This window comes from Natator depressus, chromosome 11, assembly GCF_965152275.1.
Source record: "Natator depressus isolate rNatDep1 chromosome 11, rNatDep2.hap1, whole genome shotgun sequence".
NCBI lineage: Eukaryota > Metazoa > Chordata > Testudines > Cheloniidae > Natator > Natator depressus.
The window spans coordinates 52,313,867-52,327,303 of NC_134244.1; the positions used below are offsets into that span (position 1 = coordinate 52,313,867).

A 13,437-nucleotide genomic window follows, 5' to 3' on the forward strand; every position below is an offset into this window, starting at 1 on the left:
TTTAATTAATTTTAAAAATACCCAACATGGCAAAAAAAAAAAAAAAAAAAAAAAAAAATGGAAAGAGTGCAGGTGCAACATACCCTTTTACTGTGTTCTTCTCATTCACGTCCCTGCAAAGGAGATTCAGATCTTTGTAAATTCCAAAAGTAAACCACACACATAGAGGGGAAAAAACAGGCTTATTTTCTCTTTATATTTGTAATTGATAGAGCTGGTTGAAAACTGGTGGTAATACTTGTGGAAAAAAATGAATTTTTTTTGCCAAAAAAAAAAATCAATGAAATTTCAAAACTCTCTGATCAGCTCCAGTAATCAAGAAAGCAAAATGTTTACGAGATTAAATGTATTTCACATCACACTGTACATTTTCCCCCAAAATTTAGATTTCTCCAAGGTGCCTTTATAATCAAAGACAGCCCTTCACTTTACTACACTGTTTATAACTTTGGTACTCCATTGTAAAAGATAAGAGTTCATAAACTACTTTCATTCTAAACCCCTAATTTCAAGCACAAAAAGCTACCATTTAACTTGAAACAGTGTTGCCCAGTACTCATGATTTTTATCATAAACCTCATGATATTAGATGTTAAGTCCCAGATCCTGGAGTCAGATAATTATGTGAGAATCTGCTTGTTTTGTTTTGTTCAAGTAAGTTTCCAACCCTTGTAGTGTTTGTGGAGAAAAGCCTCAGTGCACACTAAATAATAGAATTTAAATAAAAAAATAAATTTGGGGTTTTTTTTAAATCATAATTTTTCAGCCAATCATGATTTCTGAAGGCTGATTTTTGGATGCCTGGGGTTGGCAACAGTGTTGAATTATCTCAAGCACATTGTTGGCTGACAGGTGAATTTTGTTTAGAAGGTTTGGTAACAGTCTGTTTGGAGTTTTCTGATTTGAATGTGAATAAGCAGAGGGGTTTTTTTTTGTTTTTTTTTTTTATAGTTAAGACATTTCTCAAATTTTTATCTTAGGGGGCTCTTTTTTGCATGTGGATAACTCAAAAATGGTTTTGTCTTAAAAGTTTAATCTTGTCATCTGTATAGTCCCCAATGTGGAATGCCTATTCTGCTAACTTTGAGAGAGACTAGTTGATAATTAAAGCTGTATGTGAATGAAAACAGCAGTATAGGGTCAAATTTTGCTCTCAGATAGAATTAATGGGAAATGCACGTGCATGCGCGCACACACAATTTACCCACACAGTGAGTGACTTTCCTTAGTAAATAAGGCTCAATGAGCTCTGCACGGGTGGGACCTATGTGGAACTCACTGCAGGGCTGGGTCTACATCTTTCCCTGTGGTGCAAAGGTATATACTAGAAATGGAAGAGGATGGGGAACTGTTCTCTTGCACCTAGCAAGGAAGCAGAATTATAGTGAAAATAGGGGAAATGGCTCCTGTGGTAACTGGTACAACAGGGCCCAAGGTCTACTCTGTCATTAAGTGTCTATCTCATGCGCTTTTTACTGGGGCAGATCATCATAACTATATACAGGATATGAAAAAGATGAAACATACTTATCAAATAAGACTTTCACTTTTAAATTATAATTCAGTTCTTGTAGCTTCACCAGCAATCTGGAAAGAGAAATAAGTACAGATGACTGCAACTGCAAAGGCTTTACTTCTCTCAGAAACATGGCTCCTCCTCTTTTATTTTGGTGATGAACAAAATGGCTTCTTGATTTGTCAGTTCCTTTTAAAAATCAATGAGTCAGCATGAAATTTCCATCCTGCATTTAAATCAACAAACATTTTGCTACAGACTTCACTGGGAGTGTGACTAGTCCCTTTTGACTGACTGGATACTGCCCACTGATAAGTCATCTTTGGTATATTTATTTGTTGATTTTTCTTTCCATTTTGAATAATAAACAGTGCCTGTACACAAGCTCTGAGCGCCCTACCATTTATTTGTAATTACAAAACCAAATAATGCAGTGCAGTTAACTCACCCCATTTTTCTGGAGCTCCAGCTCCTAATTAAATGCTAACGCACCATACACTGACCTACACCTCAATTCACTGAACGCTTTTCAAAGGTAACAGTGAAACAAGTGGTCCCTGGAGAGGCAATTCGACTCTATTTCAGACCAGGGATAGGGGTACAATCAAGAGTCCATGGCACTGATGGAGAACACTCTACCATCCAGCCCCTCTCTATTATAATCAAGGGGGATCTAGTGTGAGCTCCCATGCTAAATCAGAGCTGTAGCAGTGTCTTACAAGGAGACTAGTATTATTGAGAACTACAGAACTATGCAAAAGACAGGAACTTTGAAGGTGACGCCTGGAAGGGAATTGACTGTTACCCATCATGGAAAGACCATTCCTAACCACTTTTATATGCAAAGAATTATTCTAAGTGTATTATTAGCTGACACCTATGCAAACTAAAGGAGCTTCTGAAAGGCAAGGAGATATTGGCAAACTAACTGTAGTTCTAGTCAAGGAAGTGTCATTAAATGTGGTATAAAATGGCTATTGCTAGAGCCCTACCAAATTCACGGCCATGAAAAATGCGTCACGGACCGTGAAATCTGGTCTCCCCCCATGAAATCTGGTCTTTTGTGCGCTTTTACCCTATATTATACAGATTTCACAGTGGAGACCAGTGTTTCTCGAATTGGGGGTCCTGACCCAAAAGGGAGTTGCAGGAGGGTCTCAAGGTTATTTGGGGGTCGGGGGGGTGTCATGGTATTGCCACCCTTATTTCTGCACTGCCTTCAGAGCTGGGCAACCAGAGAGCGGTGGCTGTTGGCAAGGCGCCCAGCTCTGAAGGCAGTGCCCTGCCAGCAGCAGCGCAGAATTAAGCATGGCTGTGCCATACCATGCCACTCTTACTTCTGCACTGCTGCCTTCAGAGCTGGGCGGCCAGAGAGTGGCAGGTGCTGACTGAGGGCCCAGCTCTGCAGGCAGCCGTGCAGAAGTAAAGGTGGCAATACCATACCGTGCCATCCTTACTTCTGCGCTGCTGCTGGCCGTGGCTCTGCCTTCAGAGCTGGGATCCCGGCCAGCAGCCGCTGCTCTCCAGTTGCCCAGCTCTGAAGGCAGCACTGCTGCCAGGAGCAGCACAGAAGGAAGGGTAGCAGTACCACAACACCCCCTCCTACAATAACCTTGTGACCCTCCCACAGCGTCTTTCTGGGTCAGGATCCCTACAAGTACAACACTGTGAAATTTCAGATTTAAATAGCTGAAATCATGAAGCTTACAATTTTTTAAAATCCTATTACCGTGAAATTGACGAAAATGGACCAGGAATTTGGTAGGGCCTTCGCTATTGCTCAAGGGAAGAGGACAGGTTGGGGGGGGGAGGGGTTAACTCCCCAAGACACTGCACCTGAGCGATCATGAATACAGCCTAGTGCTCCCTGGCTAGTCTGCTAATGGTGGTTCATCCCTCCTCACATCGAAGTGGCCTGAATGGTTTAGACTGAATGCCTTCAACTCCCTTCTGGCTACGGAGGCAGGACTGTGTCACTCAATACCAGGGCCCTGACCAAAGGAGTAAAGTCAGAGGGTTCCAAACAGAATCTTGGTCGGTTCTCAGCCAGAAGGAAGTGGAGCAGTGAGTGGGAAGAGGGAGGAAGAAAGGCAGGGCCCAGGGAAATCCTGCCAGAACACTTTCTCTGTCACAGAGCGCTCACTATATTTTGTTTCTGGTCACTTAGCCAGATGGAAGGTTTTGCAGTCCTTTCAGCTACAGGAAGTCAATGAGGGAATAGGCTTACCACAAAGAAAAATTACCTCAGTTTTACTGTGAACTGCACTCCAGTCTTCAGGACCAATGGCCTCTGAGGATGAGTTGGCATGCAAGGCTGCCTCTCCACCACAAAAGAACTGCAGGGGGAACAAAACCATGGACATTTTTAGCTACGTTAGTACAATACTGTTAAAAAGTGATGACACTTCCAGCACAAAACAGATTACAGTCTAATTTATTTACTACAGTATTTTTAACAAATATCCACAATAAATTGGTACTGTGTGCACTTTCAGTTCCTATTTATTCAGGTACTAAATCTTTGGACTCTATTCTTACTAAAGTGATATGTTTTTAAGTTGGATGGAACTCTAAAAATATAAACTTTTATTTCATCAGGGCTTTTTAAAAAAAAGCACTAAAAATAAAATTAACAGTTTGAAGAAAAAAGAAAGCTACTTCACGCAACTTTAAAAATCAAACAGCATGTAAATAATAAAGGACAGAACTGGTACAATCATAGGTGAGATGGATCATTCTGTTAGTTTACACTCTATCTGCAGCACTATGGATTACTAAATTCTTAAAGTGTTCATACTGTGACTGGATGTCAGGCTCTAGGACGGTATTTCTCATCCTACTCGCGCAAGCACACTATGCATATAACTAAGGAAAATGGCAAGATTTAGGCTTTTATATCTTCTCCATTTGCACCGTTTCTAATGGAGCAGGAGCGGATTTCTGTCTTTTTCACCTGTGGGTTAGCTAGGGCGCTTGAGTGGGACTCAGGAACTGGGGGTTTTATTCTCAGCTCAGACTGTTGTGGGATCTTGGACAAATCACTTTACCCCTTTGGACCTCTTCCCCTCCCACATCTCATCCGTCTTATCTGTTTAGACTGTAACTACTTCAGGGCAGGAATCCTATGTTACGTATTTGTACAGTGGGACCCTGATCTTGGATGGGGCCTCTAATTACTACTGGAATGTAAATAATTGTCTGGAGATGCAGGGCTAATCTGACTCATCCTAACTCCCACCCAAGGAAATAAGAGGTGGACAGTTTCCAAGGTATTCATCCTGCATGTATCTCTGTGGGTAGACCCCAGCTGCGCACACATGGAGCAGCTTGCAGGACTAGAGCCTAAAACCAGAAATGGACTAAGGGTCCAAAGCTTGATTCTATGTGAACTGAAGACAGTGGCAAAACTCCCACTGACTTAAAGGTGCAGAATCAGGGGCTTAAACAGGAGAGCTTACAGGGAAAATCCTAGTAACAGACAGCCCCGTTTTGGTTTTTTGTGAAGAATAAAAGAAAACAGCAGGTGGGGCACTAACCCGTGTGTGTGTGTGACATGTTAAGTGGGGAGAGTCTACCATACATTCACACAGACCAAACAAACAGATGCATCCATTACCTCTGAATGAGTTGTTTGAAAAGATTGCATGTGCGGTCTTGCAGGACTTGTTTGTTTTTTGTAATGGGATCTGGCTCATATGTAAATTTCTGCTCCAATTCCTCAAGCTTTTTAAGTTGCTGACGAACTTGCTGAAGACTCTCAGCAACAATGGTGAACCTGCAAAAAACACATCTTATTGATTATTGTTACCAAACGCTAGTATTACAGTAGTGCCCAGACACCACCCAGCTCTGTCTCCAATTAGTATGTTTCTAAGAGTCACACGGTCCTCAGGAACTTGTGAGCTTGTCTCAGAGGAAAAAAGATGATGATGATGATGATGTAGGTTTGGCAAGGATCTGTTGTTAGTGCAGGTAAACATTTAAATCTCCAGAATCTGCCCTCTTCACCTCTCCTTCCCATGTTTCAGAGTAACAGCCGTGTTAGTCTGTATTCGCAAAAAGAAAAGGAGTACTTGTTGCACCTTAGAGACTAACCAATTTATTTGAGCATGAGCTTTCGTGAGCTACAGCTCACTTCATCGGATGCATACTGTGGAAACAATATGCACAGTATGCATCCGATGAAGTGAGCTGTAGCTCATGAAAGCTTATGCTCAAATAAATTGGTTAGTCTCTAAGGTGCAACAAGTACTCCTTTTCTTTCTCCTTCCCATGTAAGTACTGTGACCTATTTAAAGTAATAAGGAATGGAAGCATTTCCTCGAGTTACTAGCATCTGTTTGTTGGAGGACATGTTTTGGGTATTGGAGACAATGCATGCATTGTAAGGCTGCTTAAATAAATTGCTGTACTGCATTTGGTGCCATAATGGAGATTTCTGTCCTCTCTACAGTGCATTAGCTCTGCAGCACAGGAAATTATATTTAAGCAGTCTTAGGGCTAACATGACATATAGTCTTTAAAGTGCCACAAGTACTCCTTTTTCTTTTTATGACATATAAGGTAGTTTATATGATATTTAATAAGGAAAACTATATTTCTCCCCCAATTAGAGCCCTCATTCTCTAGTGGCAAATTCAGTGGGACTTGCATCATCTTACACCAGAAATTACAGCAGAACCCCATTTATCCAATCCTCTATTATCCAGCTCTCCCTATTAAACAACCAAGGCACACAGGTCCAGAAGCAAGCAATCTCTCCTGCTGCCACTAGATGGCACTGCAGCCTTATACCTTCCCATTCTCTGGATTATCAGATTTGGCCCCCGTCTCAATTAGATCAGATAAATGGGGTTCTGCTGTAACTTGTCCTTGAAGGAGAAATTAAGTGTCAATTTACAACATTTATCGGTACAAATACTTCCTAGAGGACTTCAACCTTAACACCAAGGCTCAACTCGGCCTCTGGAACATAAAAAGGCAAATTGTACTTCACGTACAGAAAGTTGTACAAGAAAGGCAGTCAATGTTTTCTTCAGACTTCCTCGAAAAGAATGAATACAATACAACATTATATAACTTTCAGGAGCACAGTGAAATATGCTTGTTGGTTCTCTTGTGGATAAAAAAATTACAATTTTAATAACAGTAAATTGACTGTGGGCCAAAATACTCTAAGCATGCCCATTTTCAAATATATTTGCTTATCAGACTTTCCTTCGTGGTATGTTTCAAAACCCCTGGGGTCAGTTGAACTGCGATGTAGAGACTTACCAGTTTTGTAGCTGGTCGAGGCAAGCATTGGGTGGACCACCAATACAAGCAATTTGTTGTCTATGCTTCCATTCAACAAGCTCTTCATTAATCAAAGCACTTTGTGTGTGCTCTGATATATTCAACAGGTTTATTATTTTGGTCACCACTTCCTAAAGAGAATATCAGATTCCTCTGTTTAATTATTTGCTTTATCAATTAATGCTGCATCTCACAAAACTTTGCAAGGAGCTCTGAATAATAGAAAATCTACTCTGCTAACATGAACTTGGAGAGCTGCTCTTTTTCCTCAACCAGCAGAGTATTTGCTACACAGAGAAGAGACAAAACTCTGCTAACCCCGCTGACTTCTCCCAAGTGACTAACCTTAGATTCCCCAATTCTGCAATGACCTCTATGCAAGTGGACCCTGGTGCCCATACAGACTCATTGCAGAATTGGGGCTTACAGTATTACAAGACATGTATGACTATTTAAGAAGGGTTTAAACAAACAAAAAAAGACAGCACTTTCTAGCATCACTAATGAGATATGACACATTTCCTTTCCCGTTATTGCACCAGCTTTAGCTGGTTAAATAAGAGTTCAAAATGAAAAGGCTGGTTTAGTAAGAAAAATCCTAAAATAGAAGCAGTGCAATTGCTTTAAGAGGTTTGGACTCCCAATAACAATGCAAAGGGCACAAGAACATTTAAACTGGTGTTAACAATCAAGCTGCTTCTTTGTTTAAAACCATGGTTCTTTTATATCCTATGATAAGCCAAGCCAAAGAGAACAAAAGTGCATATTTTCAAACTAAAGTATTCTGGAGCATCACCTTTCGCTTAAGGTCAAGTGTTAGAAACATCTTCTGGAGGAGAAGCTGTTCTTTCTTATATTCATCCTGTGCCACTCCATTGGGTTCATTTTCTAGAAAATAAAATCAAACAATAGAATAAGAAATATTTTGTGTGGGGGAGGGTGGGGGAAATTGTTTCTACTTTCAGTTAGACATTAGGAAGTCTGCAAAAGCTGATGGCAGCAGAGTCCGTACAAAGTGCTGAGGAGCCTAGTGGCTGGAGAGAAAATCCTGGCATTGTCTCTTCCTGTTTGGCTACTTGCTGAAAGATTTCAAGAAGGGGAAAACCACATCCTTTCTTCTGCTTGAAAATATTAATTTAATTTAAAAGCTCAGTAGCTCTCAATTACATTCACACCCAGGTTTCACGAGGGATTTAGACCGGGGCATCACCAAAATTACTCAACTGGCAGTGTCCAGATTATACTATGCTGTTTAATGCTTAGAAAGATGTTCAAAAACTCCCCAGTTCTCCTTTTGAACAAATAGCCCAGTCCTACATCCCTTACTCATGCCAGTAGAACCAGTCAAGTCACATAATGAAGCGTTTCACCATCTTTGATATTGAAAGTTCAATTAAAAAGAACAGTGGCATGCAATTCTCTCTGGATGGCTCTCATCTTCGGTTCAACACTCTTTTTGTATTTGCTAACACTAAACAATTTATCATTTGTTAAATGGTAATTTTTTTTTTTTAGATGCCAACAGTTTTCAAAATATGCAAGGTGACAAATCCTCATTAATGGCTAGTCACTTTCCAACTTTGGTTTTGAAAAATGAAGCCTTTGTAGAATGTTCCAAGAACAGAACCAACCAACTTTAATCACTCCGGTCCCCATTCTACTGAAGTTAGTGGCAAAACTCCTATTAACTTAAATGGTGCAGGATCAAGGCCTTTTGCGGCAGCAGAAGGGGAGAGAAGAGAGAGCTCCTCTAACTCAAAAACGGAAATTCATACTTTTCTCCAAACTTTTAGACATTAGGGAGAAACTCCTTAGCAGAGACAAAGTAAGTCAAGTTTCAGCCCATAAAGAATTTATATCTCAAAACTAGTAACTGACTGAAAACAAGGATCTATATAATTAATATGTAATCTCAATTTATATATATAATATATTTTAGAGGTGTACAAGTGCATCTCTATTTAAAGTTATAAAATTTCATAATAAAATTACTTATGTATGCAACGAATACACAAGAGCAGGAAGAAGCCCAAGCTCCAGAGATAAGATCTAGGGCTGTACTGTCTCAAAATTCATGGGGTTTTGGAGTTGGGGTTTCTAGTAACGATGCAAAGGACAAAAGAACATTTAGACTGGTATTAAAAAGGCTTTCCAACTTTACATAACAGTGGGCATTGTGAGATGAAATATTTTAGGGATGAATTTTCATAGCATAAGTAGGCAGAACAAGTAAAATTAAACCCAACAATTGGCATATCTCTGAATTTGGCTGTCTCTAAATCCTGATTACTGGTACAATCTAATAAAAACAAATTTCTGTACTGTACTTGAGATTTCTTATGGATGAATCTCACCTCTGTTCTGTAAGGTTTTGCATTTGAAGTCATATTCATCTTGCACATCCTCTAGAGTCTTGATGTCTTGTTCTACTTCCTACAAAGCATCAACATCGTAAAACACAGTTAGTCAAATAGACTTTGGTCATATGAGACACTTACTGATTGGCAATCATGTGATACCAGCTACTTGGAGGCCATAAAAGACTAGGACTGGAAGAAACCTCAGGAGGTCATCTAGTCCATCCCCCTGCTCAAAGCAAAAAGAAGGTAGTAAGAAAAATCCCCAAACTAACCATTGCCTTCTCTGCCAACGGAAAGTTCACTTGTAATAAAACGGGGCTAAATTCTGACCTTGCATAGTCCCACACAACTTTAATGAGGTGAGGAGAATTTATGCACGACATGAGGCAGAATTTGGCCAGTGAATGGCATTTAACGATGTTGGGACAAATCCTTCAGCCCTCACTCAGGAAAACTCTCATGAAAGTCAGAGTAAGCACTACAGGATTTGTCCTACAGAAGATCAATCAATCAAGATGAAGTTATTTAACAAAAAAAACGTGCAGGGCAAAGCCATAGAAGCAGGTCTGATTTATACAAGCGGACGATCTGGCTTCTAATAATTTTTATGAATGAACTATATATAATTTCTCAAACTACCTCCTTTCTTCTACAGTGTTGCTTAAAATAGATAGATATCTGACAATCTAATCTCTATCCATCCATCCATCCCATTTTAAAACTTTCTCCTGCTGTGTTTGAAATTTGGGAAATCTGGTATAGCCAAGACTAAACTAAAAATCTGATTCCAGCCACAGGGTGACAGGCATTGTGGACATCCTGTATTTCAGTACCGTTGAATAGTGATTAGGTCAAGTTTTTAAAACATTTTACTGATGGTAAAAAGCTAAAAAAACAAAACCCTACTGCTGAATTCATGATTTCCCTTTCACAACTTAGACACTGAAAATATTTTCCTGTTATTAGAAAAATAAATGTAGATCGCCAAGCAAAGCCTAGAGTCCCACTTTCACTTACCACAACGTTGTTCTTCACACTCCTGACTTTCATATCAAGCTCCTTCTGTTTGTCCAGCATTACAGTATTCTGTATGTTCCCTACCTGCATCTGCAGTAGAGAGAACAAAATCAAAGAAAAATATTGGGTTTTTTTGGTTTTGATTAACACAAGCTACAGTGTATTTGGTGCCATAATGACGCCTCTAACAAAGCACGCTTTGTTCTGATAGCTAATGAGCAATTGTTATATATATCATGGTCAAAGAATTAGGTTTAAATAACTGGAAATAGAGGAAGGCTGTAATAAGGAAAGGGACTGGGGTGTGTGTGAAAATATATAAACTTTGCCTTTTGGGTGACACATACTTTATATCAGTGGTTCTCAAACTAGGAGCGCCACTTGTTCAGCGAAAGCCCCTGGCGGGCTGGGCCAGTTTGTTTACCTGCCGTGTCTGCGGGAAGCGGTGTGGGCCGAGAGATGTGCTGGCCGCCCTTCCTGCAGCCCCATTGGCCTGGAGCGGCGAACCGCGGCCAATGGGAGCCACAATCGGCCCAACCTGAGGACGCGGCAGGTAAACAAACTGGCCCAGCCCGCCAGGGGCTTTCCTTGAACAAGCGGCTGCCCTAATTTGAGAACCACTGCTGTAAGGGACTTTCCTGTGTGCTTGGAATGTTTACAGTTTGGCTTTATGACACAGAGCTCTTTGTGTGTTATCACAATGGCTTCCTACACCTATTAACTTACAGTATACTGGAATGCGCCAGTTTTGGATTGTAACACCAAAGTACTGATTCATCACAAAATGAGTCATCTACTACTATCTAATACCTGAGGTGCTACATTTTGCAATATGAACTTTTGTCTGCACCAAGTGTGTAAGTGTGGGTTTTTTACAATCTTTATTACCAAAAAATGTGACTGGTCGGGGGGGGGGGGAATAAAAAAGGAAAAACAAGAAGATTTATTCTAACAGGTGAAGAAGGGAACACCCTGGCTCCTTTACATTTTTTACCTATTAATTTAGTGGGCAGAGAAGGGTTCCATGGAAAACACAAGATGGTAAAGAAATACTTAGAGAGCAAATGAAAAAATGAGAGACTGTTGCATCAAGATCACAGACAGAAGCTACAGAAAACTAGGAAAGATCAGGTGGTCACCACAGGGCAGGTACAGGGGTACACTGCGGAAAGGAAGCCGGCTAGAATCCCACTGATGTTGGGAACGCTGGAAGGGCAAAGGCAAGTCTTATAGCTGAGTCATAAAAAAACCTAATAAGGTTGTTTAAATATTCTCCTTACTACAGCAATGGTAAAACTATATATTATTCTTACATTTAACCTAATCAAAAGTAAATATGAGCAGGCTAGGCCACTTTGAGTCCATTATCAAAAGTAAAACACCACAATAAAATCCAGTTTAGAAAATCAAACTGGCTTCTTTTTGTAAGTATCATCTAGCTCTGGACTACAAAGGCAGCTGAGGCCTTGAATTCCCGCACAGGGAGAAAGTTAACTTCCTTTTTCTCTAAACTATGCCTAGACAAGCAAACAATTTAAAATAAACCACATCTTGTGCGGTGGATGTTTGTGATACACCCAGTCAAGCTTCCTCTTTTAAAACAGGAGGTGATGGGCAAAAGGAGAAAGCACATATGGTTCTGCTTTCAATCTGTCACTCTGTTTGGGTGGCTGTAACTGCAGCAGCTAGAGAGAGAGAGAGAAGGAATTACCTGGTCTGACAACTGGGCACTGCTCAATATTTTCCTTTCTTCCTTCAGACAGTTGAAGATTGTCATTGCCATTTGTATTGGGTCTTCTTGAAAATGATCCTGGTTGCACAGCATTAAAATAGTCCATTATTAGTACACACCAACCACTCCAGTTCTCATGTCTTTGATGAAACCGACAGGCAAAAAGCTTAGCAGGTGGTGGTTATATGTGAGCCAAGATGTGGTGTGGAGATGCACTGCCTCAGCAGGAGCTATCGGGTCAGGCACAGTGTCCCCTAGAACTACAGGAAGCATGAATGCTGTGTCGCCCTTTCCAAGAGTGCAGAATCCAATGCCCTCTTGTCCACCGCAAGGGCCACTCCCCACCCACTTTCAGGAAGTCTAGTACTGCTGTAGGTGCTGGTTTTGCAGGGTTCTTGCACCTACTGTGTCCTGCTCTGCTCAGGGGAAGGCTCCTTGCTGCATATGAACCCAGTTAGTGCTTGGCACAAATCTAACCCTATCATTTGAGATGCGTACAGAGTGCTTGTACGGGGCCAACTGCAAGATAGCAAGACAAAACAGGTAGCTGCACTATCCTAAGCTTGGCTGAACAGAAGAAAGACCGAGGAGGTCCAGCTATCAGTAGGACTCCCTACCCTCTTTGCATTAGGGAGCACTGTTCTGCAATAGCTGCAACCTTGTGGAATAATGAGTTTCGGGGGTGGGGAGGCAGCATTGTGCCCAGTGAATCCACTAACTAATAAAATCCACCAGGTCCACATTCTGCAGTGTCCTACAATATATTAATCCCCAAATGCTGTATTCCCTTTCCTCTTTAGTTCAGTATCACGTTTCTCTGCCTACAGTACGATATTGTCATTAGTACTGTAGATTTTACTCTTTATAATTTGCAACTGTCAACCAAATTACTGAAACTGTTACTGCCTCTGCTGACTTTACTGGAGACTAACATGTTATCTGATCCTTGCCATAACATAAACCAGTTTTGTTTCTTTGGTATAATCCTACAGAGCCTGGAACTGCAGAACACATGCAGGAAATGCTTGATCTTTTCACTGAGATTCTTCATTAGAATCTGTTTCTTGGTACAGATTCTACAATGTTGTTTCACAGGCAAATTCTCTTGCTTCTGGATAGTTTTCAGACTACTTTGTTTTTAATAGATATGTGAAAACTATTTTAAAATGTTTGCTGGAATCTAGTTTAAAAAGAATCTGGAAAACACCTATAAATCCACCTTCCCTATTTTCAAGTTGATTAATTTATTACTGAAATCAAGTCAATTTAAAAGAAATGGATGGGTGAAATTTCTTTTAACCAAAGTCCCTCTGCTAAGTTTTTTGTGGCTCCATAACTTCTTTGAAAAATGTTTTCTTTCCCAGATTACAGCATAACACCCCCATACAAACTCCTGGGAAACTGAATAAATAGGAAAAAGTAAAGAACTTACACAAAGGGCTACCAAATAAACATAGTAAACAAACTGGAAAAAAATCATTTCTTTAAACTGTTATAGTACTCAGGAGTTACATGTA

At 40.4% G+C, this 13,437-nt stretch overlaps 1 protein-coding gene across 2 annotated transcripts in view; it reads right to left on the bottom strand.

Annotated features, from left to right (window-relative positions):
• Positions 1-13,437, bottom strand: part of STAT1 (signal transducer and activator of transcription 1) — a 44,351-nt gene that overhangs the window by 20,688 nt on the left and 10,226 nt on the right. For both annotated transcript variants that reach the window (XM_074967784.1, XM_074967782.1), the window contains exons 4-12: positions 11,900-11,998; positions 10,189-10,278; positions 9,166-9,244; positions 7,608-7,699; positions 6,791-6,942; positions 5,133-5,291; positions 3,760-3,852; positions 1,528-1,587; positions 84-113 (exon numbers count right to left, since the gene is read on the bottom strand). In XM_074967784.1, coding sequence (XP_074823885.1) covers positions 84-113; positions 1,528-1,587; positions 3,760-3,852; positions 5,133-5,291; positions 6,791-6,942; positions 7,608-7,699; positions 9,166-9,244; positions 10,189-10,278; positions 11,900-11,998 — 854 coding nt within the window. The remainder of the gene's footprint in view (positions 1-83; positions 114-1,527; positions 1,588-3,759; positions 3,853-5,132; positions 5,292-6,790; positions 6,943-7,607; positions 7,700-9,165; positions 9,245-10,188; positions 10,279-11,899; positions 11,999-13,437) is intronic.